Genomic DNA, 25,308 nt, shown 5'->3' on the forward strand with positions numbered 1-25,308 from the left:
CAGGAAAATCTGGGCATGCGTTGAGAGCATATGCATGAATTAGGAAAGGGACATGAACAGCATTAAACATGCATTTTAATGTTTTATGCTAATTTCTTTTGCACACTGGATAATGCTCATGTATTTAAAAGTTGGTATTACAAGAATAAGTTTGATATTTTATTCTGAAATAAACTTTAGTGGGGAGTGGTCCAAGATGGCATTTGGTATTATAAGGTGACATGCTGTTTTTAATAGAATTTGGGGAAGATTCAGGTTTTATCTGTGAAAAATAAGTTGTCACTCATAAACACTAGTTATGATTCTGTATGTATATAAGAAATTGGACAGTTATAGATAGCTATATGAAACAGTTAATTCACATTTCTTTTTCAAATGTAGCTAGTAGTAAGACATGCACTAATACTTTTTTTCCAGGATAATGATATTTTGTTTTTCTTAACTGAAGTATAGTTGACACACAATATTACATTAGTTTCACATACAACATAGTATTTCAACAACTCTACATGTTATGCCATGCTTGTGACAAGTATAGCTACCATCTGATGATAGCTACCATCTGATGATACTGGTATTTCAACCAAAGTATATCGCCATTCTCAAATGGACTGTCTCATTTGACAGAAACAAATCATGATGGATAAAGGAAGGAATTTAGGAATGGAGGATGATTTGAACAATATAACAGAATAGGAGTGAAAACATCTCATACTGAAAGTGGGGGTGTGATTAGGGTTTTGAGAAACACGGAGTAGGTCCTGCTTGGGGGATTTCTTTTACAACCATAGCCAATTGCTGCTGTGACAGATGGTGCATGGTGCTGCCCCCACAGGAGGTTACCAGTAATCACCACACCTCCCACTCTTAGAGCCTAGGAAGTGGGTTGGCAACTTGGAATGCCACCTTGGAAAGTTTGCTGATACATGAGTATAAAATAGCATTTGTGTGATCAGGAGATAGAACTGAGAGCATTGGTTGACTGGGATGCCAAATACAGCTTGGTTAGAATGAGAGTGTACTGAGAGGAATAGGGTATTGACATTAGTTGGAGGTGAACCCATTATCAGAACTTTTATTTGCCAAGACAAGAAACAGAAAGCCATTGCAACATTTTTAGATGAAGAGTAAAAAATTTAACATATACCTATATGACTGTAATAATATCTGTATTTGCTTGTATAATTTTTTTTATGCAGAAAGTTTGAAACTATGGAGGAAAAAAACAATGGTTTTTCAAACCATAGAGATTAAAAGTCTATCAAAATATGCTATACTTTTTTGGATGGAAATGATGATTGAGCAGGGGAGTGAAGTCTCCTGGTCTTTTCTTGTGTGGTGCTTGTAATTGATTATCTGTGTCGAGCAGAGGGCCACTGGCTACAGCTGAGAGGGAAATGTGATTTCAATGGTAATTAGGTTTTTCTAAAGCCCACAGTTCTTTCAAGTCTATGGCAAGTCATGAAGTTGACTGAATCTTAGGCTGATTACAATGCATTTTTTTATTATAGTGAAAGTAAAGTTTCAAAATGACGTACAAATGATAATATTTATGTGTTGAAGGAGTGTGTTTTTTAAATGATGAGTTTAATGTAATTTGTTTAATAGAGTCATTGATTTTAACTATAGATATTTATTTTATTATTTTTTAAAATATTTATGTGTTGAAGGAGTGTGTTTTTTAAATGGTGAGTTTAATGTAATTTGTTTAATAGAGGCATTGATTTTAACTATAGATATTTATTTTATTATTTTTTAAAAGTTACTTCATTTTTAATTCCCTTAATATTTTCTGTTTATAACCTGTTTTCATCTTGTAAATACCAACAGAAGGACCTGGTGGGGTAGCCAAGAGAAAAACTAAGGCTAAAGGTATTTTTTGTTTATCAAATTAGCCTTGAGTGAATCAAATTTAATGCTTGAAAATGCATGACATTTTCTAGATATGTTAATGCAGCTACTAATGCTAAACATTGCTTTTTGATTTGGGTTGCATCTTTGGCCAATAGTAGTTTTATCAAGACATCATTAAAGAATTTTTTGCCACAAACTATAATTTTAAATATTTTCCTTTTTTATGGTATCAAAACTTTTGTAACAGTCTTTAAATTAAAAACATAGAGTGATATCATAATATTGTTATACTACATCTAAACTTACATCCAAACTTGCTATTATTGTCTAACCTAAACCTTTCTTAGTTTGAACTTTTTAATTACTATTGGAAAAAAAAAAAAGATGAATTCTTTACTGATTGATTTCATTTTTTCCAAAGCTCTGATGACACTCACTCTTAGAGCATAATAAAAGCCAGAGTAAGCACACTTAGAGTTTTCAGTGAAGTGAAAAATTTAGATTTATAATCTGGAGTACTGCATTTCATTGGTACAGAATTTGCTGTGTTTTGGTATTTTAATTCTTTAAAAATTGCTGTACCTGTCAACCATTATTCGTAGGCTAACAGCTTATTATTACAGCTTTAGTTTTGTTTTTTTGTTTTTTTTTATTTATGGTAGTCATACAGAGAGAGAGAGAGAGAGAGAGAGAGAGGCAGAGACACAGGCAGAGGGAGAAGCAGGCTCCATGCACCAGGAGCCCGACGTGGGATTCGATCCCGGGTCTCCAGGATCACGCCCTGGGCCAAAGGCAGGCGCCAAACCGCTGCGCCACCCAGGGATCCCCCAGCTTTAGTTTTTATATCCCTGTGGTTTTTCTTGTTCACATGTAAATATTTATATCCTTTAAAGGCAGGGGCAAGGGAGAAGTGCATGTTTTTTTTTTCTATAAACTTAAAATATTCTTTTGTGTTTAAGTGCTTAGCATATTGTTTTTAGTTTGTTTTTTGGTAAAACATTAACAGGTGAGACTTGACAATGTGACTTGCAGGGTTTTGTGATTTGTATTTTAATTTTAAGATTAGGGAATTTTAATGTTTTAACTTTGTATCCCATCTGAATAATTCCCAGCAGGAGAACTATTTTTACCATTTTATTCTTATGTCAATAATTAAGAAATAAATGACCAATAAAGTATAATTTATACTTGATCTGGAGAGGCGAATCAAAAATTAAAAATTTAGTATTGTAAAATATTACAAGATCTGACTGCACAAGCGCTCTTGCAATGCCATTATCTGTGTCTACAGATATTATCTACATTATCTACAAACAGCACTGAAGTAGGTGAGGATTCGGACGGTTGATTCTTTATGAATGCTATTGCATATTTTTTATAAGGTTTTAATAAGATTTTCAGGAAGAACTGAGTAATAATTTGAGCTCTGTGAATTTTACATGATTTTAATGGGCATGAACATCTCTTTCACAATTTATTAAAGAAGTCTTTCATTTTCTTTGTTTCTGCTTAAATGCTATGTAATACAATAAACATCTTGCTTCTCTTAGGATTTTCTAATGAGAGCAAGAAGGTAAAATTCAAAGCTTTTGCTAGCGGCTTTATTAAACTTTATGTAAAATGGATTGAAAGCAGGGTCGGTCTCACACAAGATTTGGAATTACCTGTATGTTCCATTTAGTTGCTCTCTTGCCTATGAGCATGGATGGACAACATGTTGGCTTGAGTGGCTCTACATAAATTAACAGGAAAACGTATTTAAAGGAATACTGATTTCATAATATTGAATATAAGCAGACAAGAATGTCTGCTTGTCATTTTAAGCACTATAGATAATGAATTTAATATTTCATACTCATGGACATTGTTTTTTTTCTTACTTAGCTAAGAAAATTAAATGGTATTTACTTTTTCATCTATGCATTGTATTTGTTTTCAAGGCTTATAAGCACAAATATATTAAGGACATAATTTTTGCCAGAACTGAAAGTTTTTAAATTATCTTTGGATACTTGCAAATTTTGGAATTTTTTCCTTAATATTGCCAGTGTTCCTTTAATTATGTCTTTATAATTGTGAAATGTGAGTTGTTAACACTGTGTAAAGTTTATGTATGGACTCATTTTAATAATATTGCATGTTGGCCTTATTTTAAAACAAGTCACAATCTATTTCAAGCTGGAGAAATATGATGGCAAGTTTCTGGCATTTCTTTGGTAGCTGATACTTTGTAGAGGTTTTGCATCTGGTTTTAGCCAATGTAAAACTAGGGGATGAAAGTCCCATTCTGAATGAACATTTCATGTGTGTGGAGAGATAAAGACCATATATTTAACACTAAGTTACTGTCCTGTGAATTAAGAGATGCTTTCAATAAACTTTTTTTCCTTTGATTGGAAAACCTGAAAGTTAAAGAACTCACTAAAGAAGAGCTCAAGAAGGAAAAAGAGAAAACGGAATCAAGGAAGGAGAATAAGAACGAAGAGAGAAGAAAGGGGAAGAAAGAAAAAGAGGATGAGCGGAAGGATAAGAAAATTGCTGATGCAGATATATCCAGGAAAGAATCTCCAAAGGGTAAAAAGGACAGAGAGAAGGAGAATGTGGGCCTAGACAAAAGTGCTAAAGCCAAGGAAAGTAGGAAAAAGTCAACAAATGTAAAGGATGCTTCTAGTAAAACGGCATCCAGAGACAAAGATGACACAAAGGAAGGTAAAACCTCTAGCAAACACACACACTCAGCGAAGGGAAATAACCAGAAGAGGAAGAACTGAAAGCTCTAATACCACCATCCCAGGAAATGGTAATGTTCCTCATCACAATTTACTGCTATAGGGCAGAAAAAATATAGTATCGCTCTGGTCGGGGAAGGTATGTCAAATAGCCATTGAGTGTATTTATTGGTGCTCAGTATGTAAAGGGTTTGAAATTTTAGATACACTGTCTCATGCCTCTCAGTTTAAAAGATGAAGCTTGTAAAAACCATGTAATAAAAATGTGATATAATAGCTTCTGTTTTTATTAATTTATTGATCATGTATCCAGATAAATGTATATACATGTAATATGAATTGTAATGTACTTATTAATCAATGGAATACTTTCACCAGGGTTAAATGTTAAGATTTTCCGTAGTGTGTATATGCAGAATGCCGTTCCAGTATGACAGATGGTTAGGTGACAGAGGTTTTCTTCTTTCTCCCTTTATGTGACCTTTGTCGTCTTTTCTCCTTTCCCTTCCTGCTTCCTTGCTTCCCTTTCTTCTTCACCTGGCTGTCTCCCTCTCCTCTTCTCTCTTCTTCCTTATCCTCTCTCCCCCTTCTTCAGGTTCTTCCCTGGATTCTCCTTTCCTTCTCCCTCTCGTCCCCTACTAGGTCTCCCCTCCCCAGTCTTATTGGCTCTTTTACCTCCTCCTTCTTCTGTCTGTGCCTCCTGGCTACCCACCCCCCTCAAGAGCCTGCTCCTCCTCCCAACTTGCTTTGGCCACTCAGTGAATATTTTGTGTTTCTTGTGTGCTACACACACTGTTCTGAGAACTCTGGATACAGTCATGCATAAAAGAAAGAATTTGTCTTAGAAGAAGAGTTTTAGAACACTTTTATTGATATCTTCACAGATTCAGATGAGTTACAAAAGACTAAGTATTTCAAATTAGGGTATACTTTAATCTTTTATCACACAATTTTCCCATTATTTTGGTGGAGTGGCATATATTTTTCATATTTGTATGTATTATGGTTTACCATTTCTAAGGAGCTTGAAATTTGAGATCTAACTAGAGATCAGAACTCAATCAGAAAACATGTAATAAAATGAAATTTCAATAAGAATACATTTCTATTAATGGTTTGTGCTGTCCTGTGCTTGAAGTCTTACATCTCTAATTGTGACTGTTGGTGAGATTCAGTTATGAATTGGAGAAGAGTGGCCTGATTTGTTATAACAAAATCAAAAGTGCTACCACAAAGGTTTTATTTTTAAAAAATAATTCTTCAGGGGCACCTGGGTGGCACAGTTGGTTAGGGATCCGACTCTTGGTTTTGGCTCAGATCATGATCTCAAGGTCATGAGATCAAGCGCCAGGTAGGCTCCACACTCAGTGGTGTCTGGTTCGGATTTCTTTCTCCCTCTCCCTCTGCCCCTTCCCACCGTGTGCTTTCTCTCTCCCCCTCAAGTGAATAAATAAATCTTAAAAAATCTTCAGCTTTTCTGTGAAGAGCTTAAAAACGTAGGATTTGGCCTAATTGAAGTTATTTCAAATCAGAAATAAACATTAAGCGCCAGTGTTTCTAAAAGTATTGTGCACCATTTTCTTATGTGCTTGCACCTTTTCTGCTTAAAATCAAGCACTTGAACATTTGACAAGAATTCCAGATGACAAGAATTTCACAGCAAGGGGAAATCCTAGGGAATACTTAGTCTAGCTAATCCAGTCTCGTTATTTTCTTCTTCAAAAACTATAGCCCAAAGAAATTGTAACATTTTAACTTGGGGTTTCCTGTGTCGACTAGTCAGGGTTTTGTTGTTTTAATAATTACTGGAACATTGTAAACCACAAAGGGAATTTTATGGCTCATTTGATTGGCAGATACAGGGGCTTTAGGTGAATAGATCCCAAATAAAGACCTGTCATCAGAGCTGTGTTTCTTCCTACTCTCAAGTCTTGGCTCTGTTGATGCTTTTCCTTGACTTTATTCTGTATGGAATTGTTACCACATCATGAAGTAGATGGCCCTCAGCAAGCCCCAGACACATCTTTCTATTTGAGTATTCCTAGTGCAAAGAGCCAGTTTTCTGGAATGGCTCTGGGAGAAAAGTCCCTAGGAGAATTGCAACCAGATTGCTTAGGCCTGGTGACCATTTGTGATCATTCTTGTGGTTGGGGATGGGTAAGTCCACTGGCCTGTCTCCTGTGCACAAAGCTTTGGGTGGGAGTTGGAATGGGTCCCGCTAAAACCATATGAAATGTTTCCCGCAGGGAAAAGGGTGTCAGGGCAGAGAAGAGGGAGGCTCTAACTAAGCACTGAACAGAACAAGAAGCAAAACAGATACAATACACGTAGAAGTTACAATATCTTACAAAATATATCCTGATGTTAGATCTTGCTGTTGAGATTTTTTTAATTGATCTTTTTAATGATTGATTTTTTAAATTTATGTACCAAATTTTAAGTTATTTTTTCTATAGGTTTTTTTTTTTTTTTCCTTGAAGAAGCGCTGATAATTATATTTGCATTTACTGAGGACATTCTAATAGTTTCTACCTTGGCTTTTAAGGGACAAAAGTGATGTGGGATAAAATATATAAATGCTAAATTCTAAGAAAATGAGGGAAAAAACATCTTAGAATAACCTAATCAGCAAAAGCACAGTCACATTTTCTATTGCTCTTTGGTAAAGCAGTTGGAAATACTTCTGTCGTAGTTTTCCTTTGACTATCAGCTCAAGCATTAAATTGAAACATCTCTACTAAAAGCATTTAAATAGATTTCAAGAGCTCTTACGAACTATTTTCTTTTCCTCCTTTTTTCTTTCCTTCCCTTTTTCCTCAGTAAATAAAAGGGTTCAGCTGAATTTATTGAAGCTGAGGTCACACTTCATCTAATTGCATTGGCATTTACTATTCAACTAAAAACTTAGTGTGGGAGAAACTTTGCTCATGATTAATAGTTTATAACTGTGCTTGCCCTCTGAGTTTTACTCACTTTTGCATTCAGAGTGTAGTAATTTCTATTTTCTCCTGCTTCATATTGTTATCTAAGAATAATTAAAACCAGAAAGTTTATTGCCCTTTTTAAAAAGTCATCTAAAAGCAGGAATAAAAATTTCCTAATACAAAGTAATTAGGAGTCAGAAGTCCCGAAATGCAAAAATAAGTTTGTCATATCACAAACAAAATTTTTCTTTAAGATACACTATGAGATGATACTTCAGATTTTTAAAAAATGACATTACTGGCATAATTTTCCTTACCTTTTTTATGATAGTATTTCACCTGAGTAGCAGGGTCACTGTAAAGATAAAGATGGTCTGTTTTATGAACATATCAGTTTTTCTAAGAATCTTTTTTTATTGTTTAAAATTTAGATGAGTTTTTTTTTGAAAAACTATCATTTTCTACATTTGTTGTGATGTGTCAGGTCTGTTTCATTTATCAAGGGCTTTGTGTGTGAATTTTAGTTCTTGATAACATCATTTGTAATAACCTGTTTGAAATCTTACTACTTTTTTTTTACAAGATTTTTACTTGTGGGATATTTGCATTGTGTATAAGCATTTTTCTCAACATTTCATGGTAAGGGAGAGAATGATAAATTGATATAAATCTGTCAGCATGAATGTTTGACCCAGGAGGATTCATCCAATAAGTAATTGGTTCATAGAAAATATTTTATAGTGTTATGACCTGCGTAGTATACAACTCTTACATTCAGAGGTTCTCAATCTGATTATTTGGATAACAAGGACTCCCTATATATATTTCATTTAAAAAAAAAACAGGTAAACATCATACACAGGTCTGATTTTTAATTTTAAATGTTTTAACTGTAGTGTCATTTTCTGTGAAATGGGTCTGGTGACTTAAGCTGCATCTCCTGGCTTGGGTTCCTTTCTTCTTTGTCCTCCACTATTCCTTCTCCTGGAATAACTCTCCATTGGTAACAATTCTCTAAATTGATAACTTGGATTATTTCACTATAAAAGGCATCTTGGAAATGCCAGTGTTCCTCATTTGTAAATTAAGATGATACATTTCCTTCATGTGGCTGTGAGAACTAGCTGGTGTTTGGATATGCATAAAGAGCTGGCACATTGTTCATTTCCCCCCTGTTCTATCTAAAGAGAAAGTTTTCATTCTTAAGAAACCGAAGGGTGGGTGTTATAGAGCCGATCTGTGTTTTTCTCATGGAAATCTTGGGGTTTTTTTTGTTTTTTGTTTGTTTGTTTGGTTTTTTGTTTTTTGTTTTTAAATCTTGTTTGAGGTCATCTGAAAAGATCCTCAGGAACAGTCTTCAGCCTCAGGTCCTTCCTCCTCTGTTGGCCTGAAGATAAAACCACAGGACCTAGATGTTTATTACCAGTTTGAATATCAATTTTACATAGAAACCAATTTTCATAAAAGCTTCAATATTGTAAGCCCTACAAAGCAGAAAGTCATCTATTCTCCTTTTCTTTGTTCTCATTTCATACCTCATTTGGTTTCACTTTATGTGTATTTATCACTCTGCATTAGCATCTGTATATCATAGAGTTGTCATTTATTTCTTCCTTGCCTCAGACATCACCTCTCTTGTATATCCTAAGAGATTAGAGGAAGACATACACTTAAAGCTTTTGTGTTATTTTTGGTATGGTATATCTGTGGGCTGCGTCATCTCTATTTTGCATTTATTGATCCATTCATCAAATATTTTGAGTATCTGCAGCATACCAGGCTGTACTAGGCACTGGAGATAGAAGTGACAAGGTGACTGCAGTCCCTACAGTGAAATGTAACGAAATAAACAAGGGGTTGAGGAAGAAAATAATGAACCGGAGCCATCTATTACCGGCACTGCCCACTCTTCCGCTCTGCCTACAATGTGTTCCAGCTCATGTGGTGGGCTACCTTCCACCTCTGCTGCAGATCCAGCTGAGTCATCATGTCTACATGGACATTTTCTCCGATCCTCCCAGGTGGTGGGTCTGTGTGTCTTCCATTTATCATGCTCATCACTTTGCTTCCTTTCCTGGATATTTGCCGGACTGTGATTTATGTCAGTACCTGTCATAGCAGCAGAGAATAATAGGCACTCAATATATGTTTACTGAATGATGAACATATAAAACACAGATCATTTAAAAATATTTCAGATCTGTATATGCTATTGAGTAATATTAAAAAGAAGAAAACAATCTTTAAAGAAGGAAGCAGGTGTTTCTGCAGTTTTGCAGTATGCTATAACCACCTTGGAGGCTGCCGATAGCTGTGTTCATGTCGTATGTGTGGAGGGAAAGTGGTAAATTTGTTTTTTTTTTAGAAGAATTGAAGGGAAAAATTAATTTGTGGAAAAGATGTATGTACTTAATTTAATAATCAAATATAAATGTACATTTAATAATTCTTGAAACCCTTCTAAGGAGATAATTTTATCCCCTTTCCAACTTGTGGAAGGCAAAGCGGCTTCAGTGGTAATGTGTTCAAGATGGGATTCAGATGGAATTCACTGGCAGCCCTCCTGGTTCACAAACCTGAGCTCCTGTACACCATCTCATGTTGCAGATGTTCAGACAAGTCCACTGCATTCTAGTCTTTGTGGAGACCCTTCAGTGGTCCTGAAACCCGGGCTCTTAGCAACCCTTTTGGCAGTTTTACTCTTCCTGCAATCTGTCTCTCTTGGGTCGTGTGAAGATGCTTTGCATCTGGAATGGCTCTTACTATATATCATGGGGCAGCTCTTTTAATTCTGGCAGAACTTTGACAGGGCTGCAGTTGGGATATCTGCTAGGATCTGTATTTGCTGATGATACAAGCAAGGAGCAACAGTGAGGGTTAGTGTGGTCAATCAGTGTGTGCATCTTTCTGTTTTATTGATTTTCTGGAATATTTTTCAAGTTCATGTACCTGTTAGGGTTATTCTTGGGGTATATTGATTTATACTGTTAGACTACTTGCATTTGAAGCAGCAGCAGTCCTGAGCTCTTCCCTTTTGAATAACAGCAGCTGGAGTAACCTGGGGAGGTAAGATCAAAATTTTCTTCCATCTGTGCACTACCAAATCAGTAAGCCAAAGATTGATAAACCAGTTTTTTTTTTTAAGATTTTATTTATTCATGAGAGACAGAGAGAGAGGCAGAGATATTGGCAGAGGGAGAAGCAGGTTCCCTGTGAGGAGCGGGATATAGGACTTGATCCTAGGACCCCGGGATCACGATCTGACCTGAAGGCAGCCGCTCAACCATTCATTGAGCCACCCAGGCACACCAATAAGCCAGTTTTTGAAAATGTTTTGGCTCTTATGGGCTAAGTACATGAAGTCCTACTTGTAGTTCTTTCCCAGATTTTGTCGAGGAAGTGGTGTGTGTAGAATTCTTATAAAAAATGAATCCTTTATTTCTAGTCAGAGGGAATAGCTCCATGATCCAGTAGCCCCAGGACCTCTCTGTTTCTCATGCCCTTACTCCTTTTTTCTAGCTGCTTCTGTCACCTGGTTCTTCCTCACTCCCAGCACTTTGCTCTTGCCCTTGTCCCAGAGCAGCTGAGGAATTTGTACTTGCTGGCCCAGAGCCTTACCTGGAGCATTCTTCCCCAGTGCAAGTTATAGGGCCCCATCCCTGGTTTCCTTCAGGAATCTGTTCACATTTCATCAGTGAGACCTTTCTTCATCAGTTCACTGTAGATAGCCTGTCCTCTTTCCCTGATGGCCAGGCTCTCCCTGTCCCATATCTTCCCCATTTAGTATACACTAAATATTTCATGTTTCTTATTTTTTAAGTTGTTCCTTCCCTGTGAGAGGTAGGGTTTTTCCGTGTTCATTTTCCGTAGCAGTGCCTTGCATTGGTAGATGCTTAATAGTTGCTGAGTGAATGAATGCCATATGCAATTTAGTAAGTTTTAAATTGCTACATGTAGATGGGAAGAAAATACCTGTGTTTCCCATTGCTGTCAGGTATAGTGGGGTAGCAGTGAAAGAAGTAAGCTAATATTGGACTAAAGTGACTGTGTCAGATAATCAAGTTTGCTGTATGAATGGTTGACTTAAAAAGTGTTCATATCACTTTTTTGTAACTTCTTCCATTTTTAATTAAAATGGTAGGAAAAATTATATGGTTATTAAATGCAGACATTTTTAAAAATTTCCTAATTTTTCTGATGTGCCCAAAGAACTAAAAAGCAAGGTATGTTTTAAGACAATTAATTGATTTTTCAAATCATGCAAGGGCTGTTGTGATTGACTTTCATTCAACGCTAGATAATTACTTTCAGGCATTGTGGTTATCCTGTTACTTTTGCTAGTTTAGGAATGGAAGTGGTTTCTGGATTTAACTCTTAAAGGTGAAAGAGAGAATTGCTGAAAGCTTCTGCTTCCAGCAAAGACTTCCAAGTCTAAGAGAAGCAGAGCAAAAGGTGATTCTTTGCTTCTGGACATTCTCTGGTCCAAAAGGAGCTTGCAGCGGGGGGGGGAGCCCCGGGGGGAGGGGGAGCCCCAGTGGGGGGGAGCCCCAGTTGTCAGCATGAGGGTGAAGCTACTGCTGAGAGCAAGCCCGCCCATCTCTGCACTCCTTGTGAGATTAGCCAATAAATTTCCTTTTCACTTGAGTGTAAGTTGGTGTTTTGTTGCATGTAGCCCCAGGAACATCAAGACTGATGACATTAGTTTCATAATGTAATTTTGAATATTTTCAGTGCTCCCTCTTTGCCATTTGTACCTTATAATAAATCCAATCTGAAAGCCTTTCCCTTGATGACTAATTGACCTTATGTGTATTTTTTTGTGTAATTCTTACTTTTGCCTTAAAATCTTATATGAGACCTGGATTTACCACTCTTTCCTGAGGAACACTTTATTCATGGACTAAAGTAGATTTGGGTGGCAGTATATACTTTCCCAACACATCACAATGAAAACTTATAAAGGTCTAATTCTTCCATATAGCTTATCAGACTAATAAGAATTAGTCTTGAATGTGGTGTTTTGTGTGTGTGTGTATGTGTTTAATTTTCAAAGTTAATAGGGATCTAGGGGAGGAGATGTGTTAATATGATCTCCAACTTCTTTGAGGTTTACAATATCGTTTATTTTTTGTGACTATTTAACCTCTGGAAAATAGCTGTGCCCAGGTTTCAATAAATTTACAATTCAACTGCACTTTGGACAGAAAAGAAAAGTGCTCAGTACTTTCTCTCGTTATATGCTTTTGCTTTCTCCTCTGGTTTTACAATTTCAATTTTAGAGACAAATGACTCCAGCTGATACAGAGAAAGCTGACAGTGAGGAGAACCATATGTCTAAATATTGGTATGCTAGTAGTTTTCAAGCACTTCTCACATCAAAAATTGTTTTCAAATGAAACTTCTCGAAATCTAATAAGAATGGGATTTTCAGGGAGTTTAAATCTTTATTGTTTGATGGGGAAATACTTCACTGCTTATTGAACCCGTGGAGCACAATTTGAAAACCTGCTACATAGAGGATTAGTGAAGAATGACTCTGTAAGTTTTCATCCAAACTGAGATATTTTTGAGGAAGAAATACGATTCCAACACACAGAAACTGGGACTGCCCCAGGCAAATGAGGCCCAGAGCTCTGTAGTGGTGGATGCTGGAGCATAGATCTGAATCTCTTTGGTAATAGTCACAAGAAACTGATATGAGTCCCTTTTCCCCCTTTACAGCCGTTAGCTTCTCTCTTACAGCTAAGGAGCACTGGTCCTACAGAGGATCTCAGCAGCCACTGAATCCAGCAGAGTAACCATATCATTGGGTGTGTTCAGCCCTTGAGCAAGTGTTTACTGGGTACCTGTTATGTGCCAGGCGTTTTCTGAGGTGCTGAGAGTTCAAAGATCCATGAAACAATTCAGAAAGTTTACCCTGTTCATTCAGCAGAACGTAGCAATGCATAGTTTCATACCCGTTCTGTTAACAATCGAGAGGCTCAAGAATGGATTCAGTAAATGGGAAGGAGCATGGAAGTTTTCAGGCCTGAATTTGGAATTTGAAATGTAATAGGTTTTATTAATAAAGCCTTCATCTCTACCTGTCACCCCCTGAGATCGAACTACGTTTTGGATCCGTGGTTGTGTATTATCCCTTTGGAATCTCATTATAGTTAGAAGTCACTATATAGTTAGGAATAGAACACAGCTGTGTCCATTGGTGTTTGTTTTAATAGTATTAGGTTTTTTATGTAAATGGTGTGGAAGATAAGTAACTAAATATAAGTGATGAGGTAGGATCCTGTGTATCTCTGTGTCACTCTTTCTGGGATTGGGGAGAAGATTGGAATGTGTTTTTGCCAATGAAAGAAGAATGAAGGGAACAGTCAGGAAAAATATAAACAATCAAAGAGAAGTAAAAGACGTGGGGAATTTTGCAGATACGATAGCATATGTATGTTAAGAATGATATGAAGTGCTGAGGAGTAGAAAAATGCTTCTCGATTCTATTTTGACCTTTCCACTGTAGGCTACTGACATGCCCTGCACAACACATCTCTAGTCACACTTGTTGGCAAAGATTCTCGCTGGGGGTAGTAAAGAGCCAGGGGTTGGTGAATGGAACCCACAGACTCTGGAACCAAGTTAATCTTTCTGAAACAGTTGTATTTAGTTGAGGATGTATTTTAATGTTCTTCATATAAAACATCAAAGATAATTTAGTCTACTAGATTTTTAGACTGATTTTGACTTTAAAATCAGCTTTCATGTTCACTTACTCTAGATGTTTTATAGTCCTTAAGACATTAAAAAACAACAAACCACACCTTCGTTTTCATGTCTTTTAGCTCTTTATAGAACAGTATGATCATAAGTGGTATCTTTAGAAGATTATAACTAGTTACGTATGATTTGTTCTCATTTTTAACTATACTTTTCAAGAAGAACAAGTAATTATATATCAATCAAAATATGGCATGCAAACAAAATTCAGGTGTATCTTAGTTGTTTTACTGCTGGATTCAGAGCTCAAGCAGCAATTAATTAATCACTTCTGAACACGGGCCTGACCTCATACTGAACTTCTTTTGGCAAGTTCAGGCATGACTCTATTTTAGAGATTTGGGAACGTTTAGGCAATGATTTTTTTTTTATCTTATTGTTTTTAAATGAAAGGTTAACTTAGGTAAAAAGATGTTCAAGGCCCACGTGAAGTTACAGAGCAACCGGTTTTCCTAGTTCAGTTTTTAAGCACATCCACATTTTCATGTAATATGAAGTCTTGGAAACTGAATTCCTTGCACAATTGATGAAGTATTCAAGCATATTGTTTTTCTGGTTTAATATGTCAAAAAAAGAAAGAAGAAAACTTAAGTTAACTTTGTGAATAAAAATGCAGGCCTTAAAGAAAGATCTGCTTCAAAGCCAACAGTCCCACCGGAAGAAGCTGAGCCATACCCTTGGCTGGAGGAGCAGGTTATTGAGGATTCAGGTAAGCTCTCCTGACTTCTGGCTGGAGCCTCTGCCTACCAGTTATCCAATTTGCAGTTTCCAGAATCATGTTTTACCCATAATTTGTCATGATGTTTATAGAATATTTAACTTAAAATAATTAGTATTTAATATATTTAATATTTAAAGTATTTTTTTCTTCTGAGATTTTGGAGTGAACTTATGTGTTTTCTAGTAAAACTACACAGGATAATTTTAATTTCTGAGCTCAAGAATCAAGGGCACAGAGGAGATGATGGTGCAGTTAGGAACATCGTGAACTAAATGCGAGGTTTTTGGACTCCAGTTCCAGAACCTCTTGCAGTGAAAGTACAGTTAGATATGTACGCTAGTATTGTCATTGTCTGTTCCACTAACAGAGGAGACTTACTGGGCTCCCAGTCTTTTTAGTACAAAAGTCTCCTTTCTATATCAGAGACTTCCCACACCTCCACAGGATGCTGAAGGAGGCCTGTTCTGTATCCACATAAACTCAGATGAATTCCACTATCTCCTTAGTCACCCAAGGCCCTGTGACCCACAGAAGGAAAACTCCTAAAATCGGTGAATAAATTGGCAAATAAAATCTGCATCTATTACTCTCACTTCCTGTTTGTACTGTGATATTTATTGCAAAGTATTATTCAGTTGCTGCACATTTTTTCATTTACCAAATCACTCTCCAAAATTTGGTTTCATTTTGCCACCTATTGGAAGTGTTTGGTATGACACTACATATTTACTGGCAATGAAAGTACTTTGGCTGATTTTATTATCACTGTATGAATAATATTTGATTTTATTTTCTCCCTTTTAAGATCAATATGCTGCTTGGATTTTTTTTTATTTGCTTGAAATATAATCCCAGGATTTACTGTCTCCCTTCTGTTCCTTTAGAATACCATAACTCTGGAGCAAAAGAGCTTTTTTTTTTTTTTTAAGTTTTGTAATTTAAATGCATATTTGGATTTAGCGTCTCAAACACTGCACTAAATAAATTTATCCTTGAGAAATCTTTTTTTCAACCTAATACCTACTCTGAAATGTGCCATTTGCTCCTGCTCTCCTTTTTCTGTTTTGTTTTGTTAATACTACTACACATTAACTGATAACTTGTCCTTCTAAATCCAACAGTTCATTATCAACTCAGATCCTTTTTAACTTCTTGGCAATAGCTGGTTTAGTTTAAATGTTGCCTTTTCAGCCCTTCTCTTATCTAGGAGTTTGGCTTCTTCATCTTCTCTACCTATTCTACAAACCTAGGTACAATATCTCTTCATTCCAACACAATAAAATAAGCCCCCTCTTGGTCCCTACAGTACTTTCTATTTGCCCTCCAGTTCCTGTCCTGGTACTAGCCAGATTTTTGAAAAAAGAATCTACAGTTGCTTTCTTTGCCTTATTTTTCAGTCAGTTTTTAATTCATTGCAATCTAGCTTCTGCCTCTACTAATCTTACTCAGAGGAAAGGAGGAACATCACAGATTCGTGGAAAGATGAAACAGTGTAGTGGACTTACCAAATTCAAAGCCAGTGCTGGTAGCAGGTGATTCTGGAGAGACATGTGAGGGCTAGATGGTGGAGGGCTTATTCTGTTGTAAGGAGCTTAGATTTTCATCTGTTTGGGCAGAGGAAGCCATTAAAGGGTTAAGCAGAGGAGCAGCATGCCATCCACTTCAGTTACTAATATTAGATTCTCTATGGATGGTGCTGTCAGCAGTCGTAAAACTAGGAATTGCTTAGGAAGCTGTCATGGGTATTGTGAGAGATGAGGAGGGAAGAATGGAGATTGGCAGGCTCTTCTGTAATTATATGCAAATATATATAAAAATGGTTTGTGACATACAAACATCTGTAAAAATAGAAGGCACTTTTTGTGCTTCAGGAATGGTTTTTTTAATGTGATTGGCCTTAACATGTTCTTAAACTTTTTTCCTACCTGAAGTTCAAATGAACTTACTCTGCTTTTATCATTGAGGATTGTAGTCAGTGTAACTAACTGATGTCATTGGCATTATTTCATGTGACAGCATTCAGGATACTAAGTCTAGCATTACTTCAATGTACTGAACATGGATGTTTGTTAAACAGAAAATTTATCATTTTGTCAATGTCATTGTAGCTTCCTGTTTGTTTTGTGATGTTGCAACAAACCTGCTAAGCTGATAAACACCGCGGTGTTGTTGAAATGTTGTTATTGATATTGTTGATTTTTGTAATTTATACCTCTTTGAATCTGTGGATCTGACTATCAAATGGGTTTCTCTAAAGCTGAAAGGGCTGTCAGTTATAATAGAGGATCTTCTACTCAGCTTTGGGGAGTAGTCAGCCAATCCCAACCCTCTCAGTTTTCACACCAGCCAGGTGGCCCTTTCCTCTGACTATCAGGGAAGAGAGTGGTCCACCTTGTAGCTTAATGCATTTTGGCTTCATCTTCTACATTTTAATCTTTATTTCCCAGTACTTCCCTTTCTGAAAGCTTTGCCCATCCCATTTTCCTTTTTCTCTCATTATTGTGAATTGTGTTAATTAGAAACTGAAATAATTTTGCACTGTGAGGTTTTTGTTAAATTTATGTCTGCTGCCAAAATAAAACCAATCTTAAATATTTACTGTATCAACATAGGAAAAAAAAGTGCTAAGCTGATGTGAAAAGGTAGCATATAGTTTGGTGAACCAAATATATTTGTTTGAATGTGTGTACATGGATGTCATGTTTCATGTTCTCCATTAATATCTAGATTTTTTTCTACTTGGTAATGTTTTGTCATCATTTTAGGACCTCAGAACACTGAAGATGAAGTACAAGAAGTACAAATTGAGTCCCTTCTCCATGAGGCAGTATACACAGAACATGGTATGATTTAAAATCCATTTTCTTGTGCACTGCTTGCTGAAATAATGGTTAATGACATAAAGTGACTTGGATATTATTTTTAAATTTAGATAATAATTGAGTGGGTTTTTTAATTATTAGAGGACAAGTATTTCTGAAAGAGCACTAGACTTGTTTTATATTTCCCCACCTTACTGTTAAGGAACGTATTGCATAGAAATAATAAAGAAATGGTAAGAATAAATGAGAATAAACAAGTTAAGACCAAGCTATATCAAGAACAGATGGCAAGAACAGGGAGGAGGAAAATAGAACACAAGCAAGCAAGCTGTAATGGGCTATCTGGATGCTATTGTCAGCCTAAGCCTGCTGCATACTTGGGTGGTCGCCAAAGCATAGAGGAAAACTTTTAATTATGTCAATCATGTTACCAGAGAGGAAATGCTGTCTACTTAGAGAATATAAAACATTTTCTCAGCTCTTAACTTCTAAAGCATTTCTAATATATGCAGTTCTGTACAGAGAATATTAAATGATACTTTGAAAACCCATGTTTTAAGATTTTATGAGACTGTTTCTTGTAACATCCCTCGATAAAAGCAGAGAGCCTAACCCCAAGATGTAACTCACAAAGGGATTTCAAAGGCAGAACACGTGGTATCCTGATATGCCTAATGGTTTGGTGTGAGGCAAAGAAAGTCCTAAAAGAAAAAAATTATGTTTCTTAAAAACAAATGGGATTCTCTGTCATTGAAACTGCTTTAGCAGGCCTGCTAAACTAAGACTCAGTCTTAGATGTTTTGGGGGTCATGTATAAAGCACCTCATCCAGCTCTATCTGTGCTCTGCTGGGGAGACCAGCTGTGGCTAAGCTGTAGGTTTTTGCCATTGGCTGTTTAGGGTCTAGGAACCCAGGTCCTTTCATTACCAGTTCTGCTCAGCTAGGGGAGCCACTTCACCAGATCGTGCATTTACCTCTCTCTGCAAGCAGCAAGCATAAGCTTTCCCTCCTACATCTTTTAGCTTTAACCTAACACAAGGATGATACACCACTCTAAATAAATAAGTGATTGCCATATAATGAGGTCAGTGCCGTAACGGTGAAATGTAATGGCTCTGGGCCTGGTGTAGAGTCTGGGGTTAGGAAAGCCTTAGAAGAGGTGACTTTCTGCCTTCGTAGCTGAACAATGGCGTCGTACTGCACTAGGCAAGTGTTGTTCCGAGAAGGTTCTAAGCAAAGGGCGTGGCATGTGCAAAATCCCAGAGGACAAGAGGATCCGAGAGTAGATCAGGGTGGCTGGCCCGTAGAGTACATAGGAGGAAAGTGTTTGTACTTGATTCACAGAGTAACCGGAACCAGTGGAGGGTGCCAGGGGTGCTGCCTCTGTCTGCAGCATGAACACAAGTGGAGGGAGTATGCTGCGGGAAGATGAGATGGGAGGCTGTACTGGTGATCCAAGTGGGTCATGATGGTCAGTCGAACTGAATTTAGCCAAGGTGGGGAGAGAGAAGCATGGGCAGATATGGTAGACGTTTGGGTGGGTGGGTGTAGGAAGCCAGATAGAAGGGGAAGACATCAAGTCAGCACCCTTGGGTTTCTGGCCACAAGCCTTCCTCTTCTTTATTTAGAAATTCACAGCAGCTGTGGCTTTAAATGTTATTTGTGTTGCTTCTGAGTGTGTATGTGCAGCCCCATCTTGTCCGAGCTCCTGGTTTATCCGCTGCCTGTTGATGTCCATGTTTTGTGGGTATCTCAGACTCAAAATGTACTTAAACAGAATTCTTGACTCCTTTGCATTTCATAGCTCTTCCTCCACTCCTTAAAATTTGGCTTTTACTGTATGTTTTTATATGTTAGGTCATGGTCTCCTCTCTACTTAGTAGCTGAAGCTAAAAACCTGGGGGTTTTCCTTACTTTCTCTCTCCTCTTCTTGCCTCATGTAACCTCACGGGCAGGTCCTGCTGATTTAGCCTCCAGCACGTACCTGGATGGCAGGGTGGCAGCATCACCATCCCCTCCTGCATGATGGCTGCAACAGCATCCAGTTGGGTCTGCATTTGATGTGCCTTGTGTAGAGCTGGTCCTTTTCTTTTTTTTTCCCCTCAGTTACTTTTCTCTAGCTCAAACGACCTCTCTTTTCCTTGTAATTGCCAAGTCTGTCTGCCTCAGGGCCTTTGTACTTGTTATATCTTGCGTGTGTGTGTGTGTGTTCCAGTCTTCACATCTTAACCGACTAAGTGGCCTCCCTGACCACTATCTCTGTGGTAGACTATCCACAGCATTGTTTCACTATTGTGTTTCAGGCCCTGTAGCTACCACGGACTAGCTGTGCGGCATCAGCCGAGTCTCTCAAGTTCCTTGTCCTTTGAAGGGGGGGATAATAGTACTTACTTCCTTGGGTTACTGTAATGGCTGCAGAGGGCTTGGCATTGCCTCAGACATAGTCAGCCTTCAGGGAACGTTTTGCTCATACCAGGCTGTCACTGACTGAGCAAGGGAGACTCACAGATAATGTGGGATGTTTGGTTGGTTTCCCTACAGAAAACAGAGACTTTCCATTACCTAGCGGTGGCTGAGAACTAAATCCTGCTCACATGAAAACCATGAAGTTGCATTGCAGAACATACTATGGCTAGAAGGAATATGGAAAGGGCTGTAAGGCAAAATCAGTGACAGAAATTAGACTTGGTGTCTGGTTTGCTGATAAGCAGAAAATCTGAAATGAGGAGAAACGATGTAGCAGGCTGTGATGAAAAGACAGAAAACAGATACATAGTGTGGCAGTAATGAGCCCACGTAGTTCAGTACCCGTGGAGAGCATCACTATGCCATACTAAAGGTGAGGGAAGGAAGCCTTCCTGCAGTGTGTGAGGAGAGTCCAGTGGCAGCAGAAATAGCAATATCCGTACAATGATGATGAAGTTGGTAACAAGAATGATACAACATTAACAATAACACTTAAATTCTTATTCTGGGCAAGGCAACTTTCCAAGTGCTTTAATCCTCATAACACTGCTTATTATTTCCTTTTTATAGAAGAAAAATCCTTGACACCAGGTAGACATGTAACTTCTCCAGGGTCACACAGCTGGTGTGGAAAAACTAAATCTGGAGCCATACATTCCAGACCTCACACTCCTAACCACTTCACTGCCCTGTGAATGCAGCTAAGTCACTTGAGTTGGCTTGTTTAGAGTGTTATGTATAGGACCTACTCTGCTTGAAGCCATATCAAGTTACTATTGGGAGAATTTTTTACACCGTTAATGACAAGCTAAACCATATTGCAGAGGGATAATGTAGCATATCCAACATCTACACAAAAGAAGCAGAATAGTTCAGTATATCATAAAAGTGGTGTCAGAAGAGAAAAATGGGCATTTCTGCATAACTTACAGGCTAGACACAGCAATATTTAGATGCAAAGTAAAGTAACATGGGTGGCCTAATGTAGATGACCTAGCATATAGCTTAGAGAGGTATCTAGCTCTTCTTTGCAATAGAACCTCCATATAGAGTTAAGATTGTTACATGGAGTTTTATGCCACTTCTCAATAAGAGGTCACAAGTGATCTCTAACCTTGTGATAATTGAAGAGGCAAATATATTAATAATTATAAACTTATTTATTCATTCCTTAAATATTTATTGAGCATTTCCTATCGCTAAGCATGGCCCTAGGTGCTGGGCATACATAGTAAATAAAATATATGAGGTCCCTGTGCTTGGTGAGTTCATGTTCTAGTGAGAGAAGACCTTTCCTACTTCAGGTGGACTAGCACTTGACCGGAATGAGGACAGAGCTTCAGAGTGGGCAACACTATGTGCCATGGTCCAGATGAGGGGCAGGGAGTGTGCAGCAGCAGGAACAGGTGTGTGGCAGCCCTTCAGAAGGGGTTCATGTGTCCATGCTGCCTGCTGCCTGTGGGCCTTGTTGTGAACTCGTATGACTTTGTTCTTTATGATTGTTCAAGGAGACGATGTGCAACAAGAAGAGGATGGGCAAGCGAGAGAACCACAACCAGAAGATGATTTCCTTGTAGGAAGTGATACAGATGATAGATATGAGCCCCTGGAGACTGGAACATTTCATGAAGGTAGAAAAAATAATCAACATTTTTGTTTCCGAATGAAACACAATAGTTTGTAGTTGATTATTGAAGTCTTTCTTATACACCTTTAAAATCAAAATTTTTATCTGAAGTTTGTTTTTAAGTTGAAGCTGGGAAGTCCATTTAGAACTAAGTTTTTCCCTAAAATAAATAGACCCTGATTTTGATTCAAAGCACTTTAAAGGAAACTGTCAGAATGTATAAATTCCTTATGGAAAGTGAAATGTTTTAGCACATTACTTTTACTCTACACTGCTTCCTACAGTGCCATGTGTTAGAAGAAATTCAGAAAATTGATAAAATATTTTACTTTGCAATCACAGACTCTTGTTTTAACATGAACTCTGTAGTCACAGTCACATAAGAACATAATTCTTAGCTTCTATACCAGGCATTGAGAACCTTTTCCTGTAAATAGCTAGAGGATCAATATTTTAGGCTTTACAGACCATACGGCCTTTATTGCAACTACTCAGCTCTGCTGTCATAGTGCAAAAGTAGCCCTGAACAATACCTAAATGGGTAGGTATTGCTATGTTCCAATAAAACTTTATTTACAAAATCAGGAGACAGGCTTGCTCTGAGCTACAGACCATACTTTGCTGACATCTGTTCTGTGTCAGTATCTTCAATTAAATGCTGGTTATTTAAATATCCATTGAGTAGCTGCCTTGTATCGTTTGCAGTAGGCAAGTTAGAGCTGTAGTTACTCACTGTTGACATATAGAGACAAGTAATTTCTGTGATGATGAAAGCTTTTTCATATATTTTGTGTTCTGCTATGATTTAATGTGACACTATCACAGTTATTTGAAGCCTCATTAAATAAGCACATGTGCTTTGTTCTTATGGTATCTATTCTCCGTTCTTTTTTCTTAAGGTGGTCCTTTAAGACTTTAATGAGTTCTTGAAAGATTTTTTTTTTTTTACTTTTAAATTAATTTATTTTAAAGTAAGCTCTATGCACAATGTGGGGCTTTAACTCACAACCCTAAGATCAAGAGTCACACGCTCTACCAACCGAGCCAGCCAGGCACCCCGAAAGATTTTAATCCACAAATTGTACTTTGATTGATAAATGTTTTATTCAAAATATATAAGTATATGAATAATATAATTGTATGTATATGATTTTATACTTAAAATGAATACTAGTGAAACATAAGGTCTTGGATGTGGAGTCAGAGAAAGAATTTCTTGTGAATATGGTCCATATAAGATGTACTTGATGTTCCTACAAATAGTTTTCAATCTTGAATGCAATTAAGATCACCTAGAGAGCTTTTAAAAACTTTGACCGCCCCCCCCCCTCCAGACAAAGTGAATTAGAATGTTTGGGGTGTGGGATCTCAAAAATGGCTAATTGTAGAAGCTCCTCAGGTCATACCAAAGTGCAGCCAAGATTGAGCAGAAGTGTGGCTAGGCTGTTTATTTTTTCATGTGTCTCACCTCCTGTCCTAGGCTTCTGGGTATGAATAAGCTAAGGCCTGTACGTCCATGCTGATAGCCAATGAGAATCGGTTGGAGAGGTAGCCTGGTCACAATACAATTGGTAAATGGTTGCTAGGACTTTATTAAAGCACATAAAAGTAACGAGAAAGTAAATGTATCTCCTTTCACAATATTTAATGCATTGGGAAACTAGTTTAGAAGCCAGAAGCTCTTGATTTATGAATGAATATGTTTCAAAAAATTTACATTTATGCCTATTGTTGACAGCAGGAAATGCACATTTCCATAGAAATAATGTTGTAGGCAATGGTTTAGTTTCCACACCAACCTGCAAAATTGTATACAATGCATAATTTTCTATGAAAAATGTACACTCAAAATGAGTTTGAGTTTGTATATGAGCTCAGCTGCATTATGCTTTGAAAATAGGCATTTATAGACCGACCAGCTTTAGAACTTTAGACCTTTGGGGTGCCTGGGTGGTAGAGTTGGTTAAGTGTCCAGCTCTTGGATTTGGCTCAGGTCCTGATCTCACAGTTGTGATCTCAGGGTCATGAGATCAAGCCCCATGTCAGCTCCATACTCAGCTTGGAGTCTGCTTGAGACTCTCTCCTTCCCCTCTCCACTCTCCGCTCTCTCTTTCTCTCTCAAATACATACATACATACATACATACATACATACATACGTTTATCTGCTTATTTATTTATCTACCTATTTATCTATTTATTTTAAAAAGAGAACTTTAGACTTTTAATTATCATATGATTTCTTTGGGGAAAAAAATGATTCTAAGTAGGGGTGTTGATAAAATGATTTCGCATTTTCCTAATATCTCTTGCTCCCTCCTGTCTTCAGCCAGGTTGGCTCAGGAAGATTGACAGTTACTCAGAATCTTGGTATCTTAGATGTTCCTTATAGAACACAATTCAGTTAAGACACTCACATAGGGAATTTGATGTTTTCAAGGTTAGGAGTTATAGATTGAGGGTAGGAAGAAATATTTCTAAAAAGTTTATAAATTGAGGAAACCTTACTTTCTGACCTAAACTTTAATTGGGGTGTAGATTTAGTGTGAACTTAAAAGTTGTTTGTTAAAAGTCTTCAGAAATTAAGAGTTGTTACACTTCATATAGTTTTTACATTAACTGGGATCAGTGGAGTAGTGAGGATTCTGTGGCAGCAGCACTTTGCTACTAGGAGTATTATGAACACATTTGCCTTTTAGCTCCCCGTGTTAGTCTCCTTCAGGGATGCCTGGGTGGCTTAGTGGTTGAGCATCTGCCTTTGGCTCAGGGCATGATCCCGAAATCTCAGGATCAAATCCATATTGGGCTCCTTGTGTGGAGCCTGCTTCTCCTGTCTCTGCCTCTCTCTCTGCTTCTGTTTCTCTCATGAATAAATAAATAAAATCTTAAAAGAAAAAAAAAAAGAAAGTTTCCTTCATTCTTCCTTGTATTCCCATCTGTAGACACTATTTTCTGGAGAAAATAGGACACCACAGTGGAACTTGAAGTAGACTAGGAATTAGCCCCTTTCCTGGGTCCAGCCTTGTCACTATGTTACTCTGTTCAAATCATCCTGTCGTTAGTACAGGCTATGGTGGTGTTGAGTGGATCTACGAGAATGTGTGAGGCATTTCTAGGTGTAGTTCTAGTAATAAGATAAAGTGTTTAGCAGACAGTTAATGGCTATTTTCATGTTTTATTTTAATAATTATTTGCTTTCAAAATAAGATCAATGATAAGCATAGATTAAGAATATACTCTACAGTAAAATTGTAGAATTTTATGAAAGTGGTACTATTGATTTGATGTTATTCTTTTCAGAAACTGAAGATAGTTACCATATAGAAGAGACAGGTGAGATTTAAGCTTAATACTATCCAAAAAAAAAAAAAAAAAAGCTTAATACTATCCTTTTTTAATTA

The 25,308-nt window shown here is 37.2% G+C and overlaps 1 protein-coding gene across 16 annotated transcripts in view; it reads left to right on the forward strand.

The window, feature by feature from the left end:
• The window catches only part of ASPH (aspartate beta-hydroxylase), a 212,702-nt gene that overhangs the window by 51,450 nt on the left and 135,944 nt on the right, over nucleotides 1-25,308 (forward strand). For 8 of the 16 annotated variants that reach the window (XM_072804506.1, XM_072804511.1, XM_072804508.1 and 5 more), the window contains 4 exons: nucleotides 14,889-14,981; nucleotides 17,759-17,836; nucleotides 21,790-21,912; nucleotides 25,208-25,240. In XM_072804506.1, the coding sequence (XP_072660607.1) occupies nucleotides 14,889-14,981; nucleotides 17,759-17,836; nucleotides 21,790-21,912; nucleotides 25,208-25,240 (327 nt within the window). Of the gene's footprint in view, nucleotides 1-1,830; nucleotides 1,873-4,263; nucleotides 5,682-14,888; nucleotides 14,982-17,758; nucleotides 17,837-21,789; nucleotides 21,913-25,207; nucleotides 25,241-25,308 lie in introns of those variants that run through there. The other 8 variants (XM_072804519.1, XM_072804520.1, XM_072804524.1 and 5 more) reach the window with 3 other exon arrangements.

Source organism: Canis lupus, chromosome 28 (assembly GCF_048164855.1).
Source record: "Canis lupus baileyi chromosome 28, mCanLup2.hap1, whole genome shotgun sequence".
NCBI lineage: Eukaryota > Metazoa > Chordata > Mammalia > Carnivora > Canidae > Canis > Canis lupus.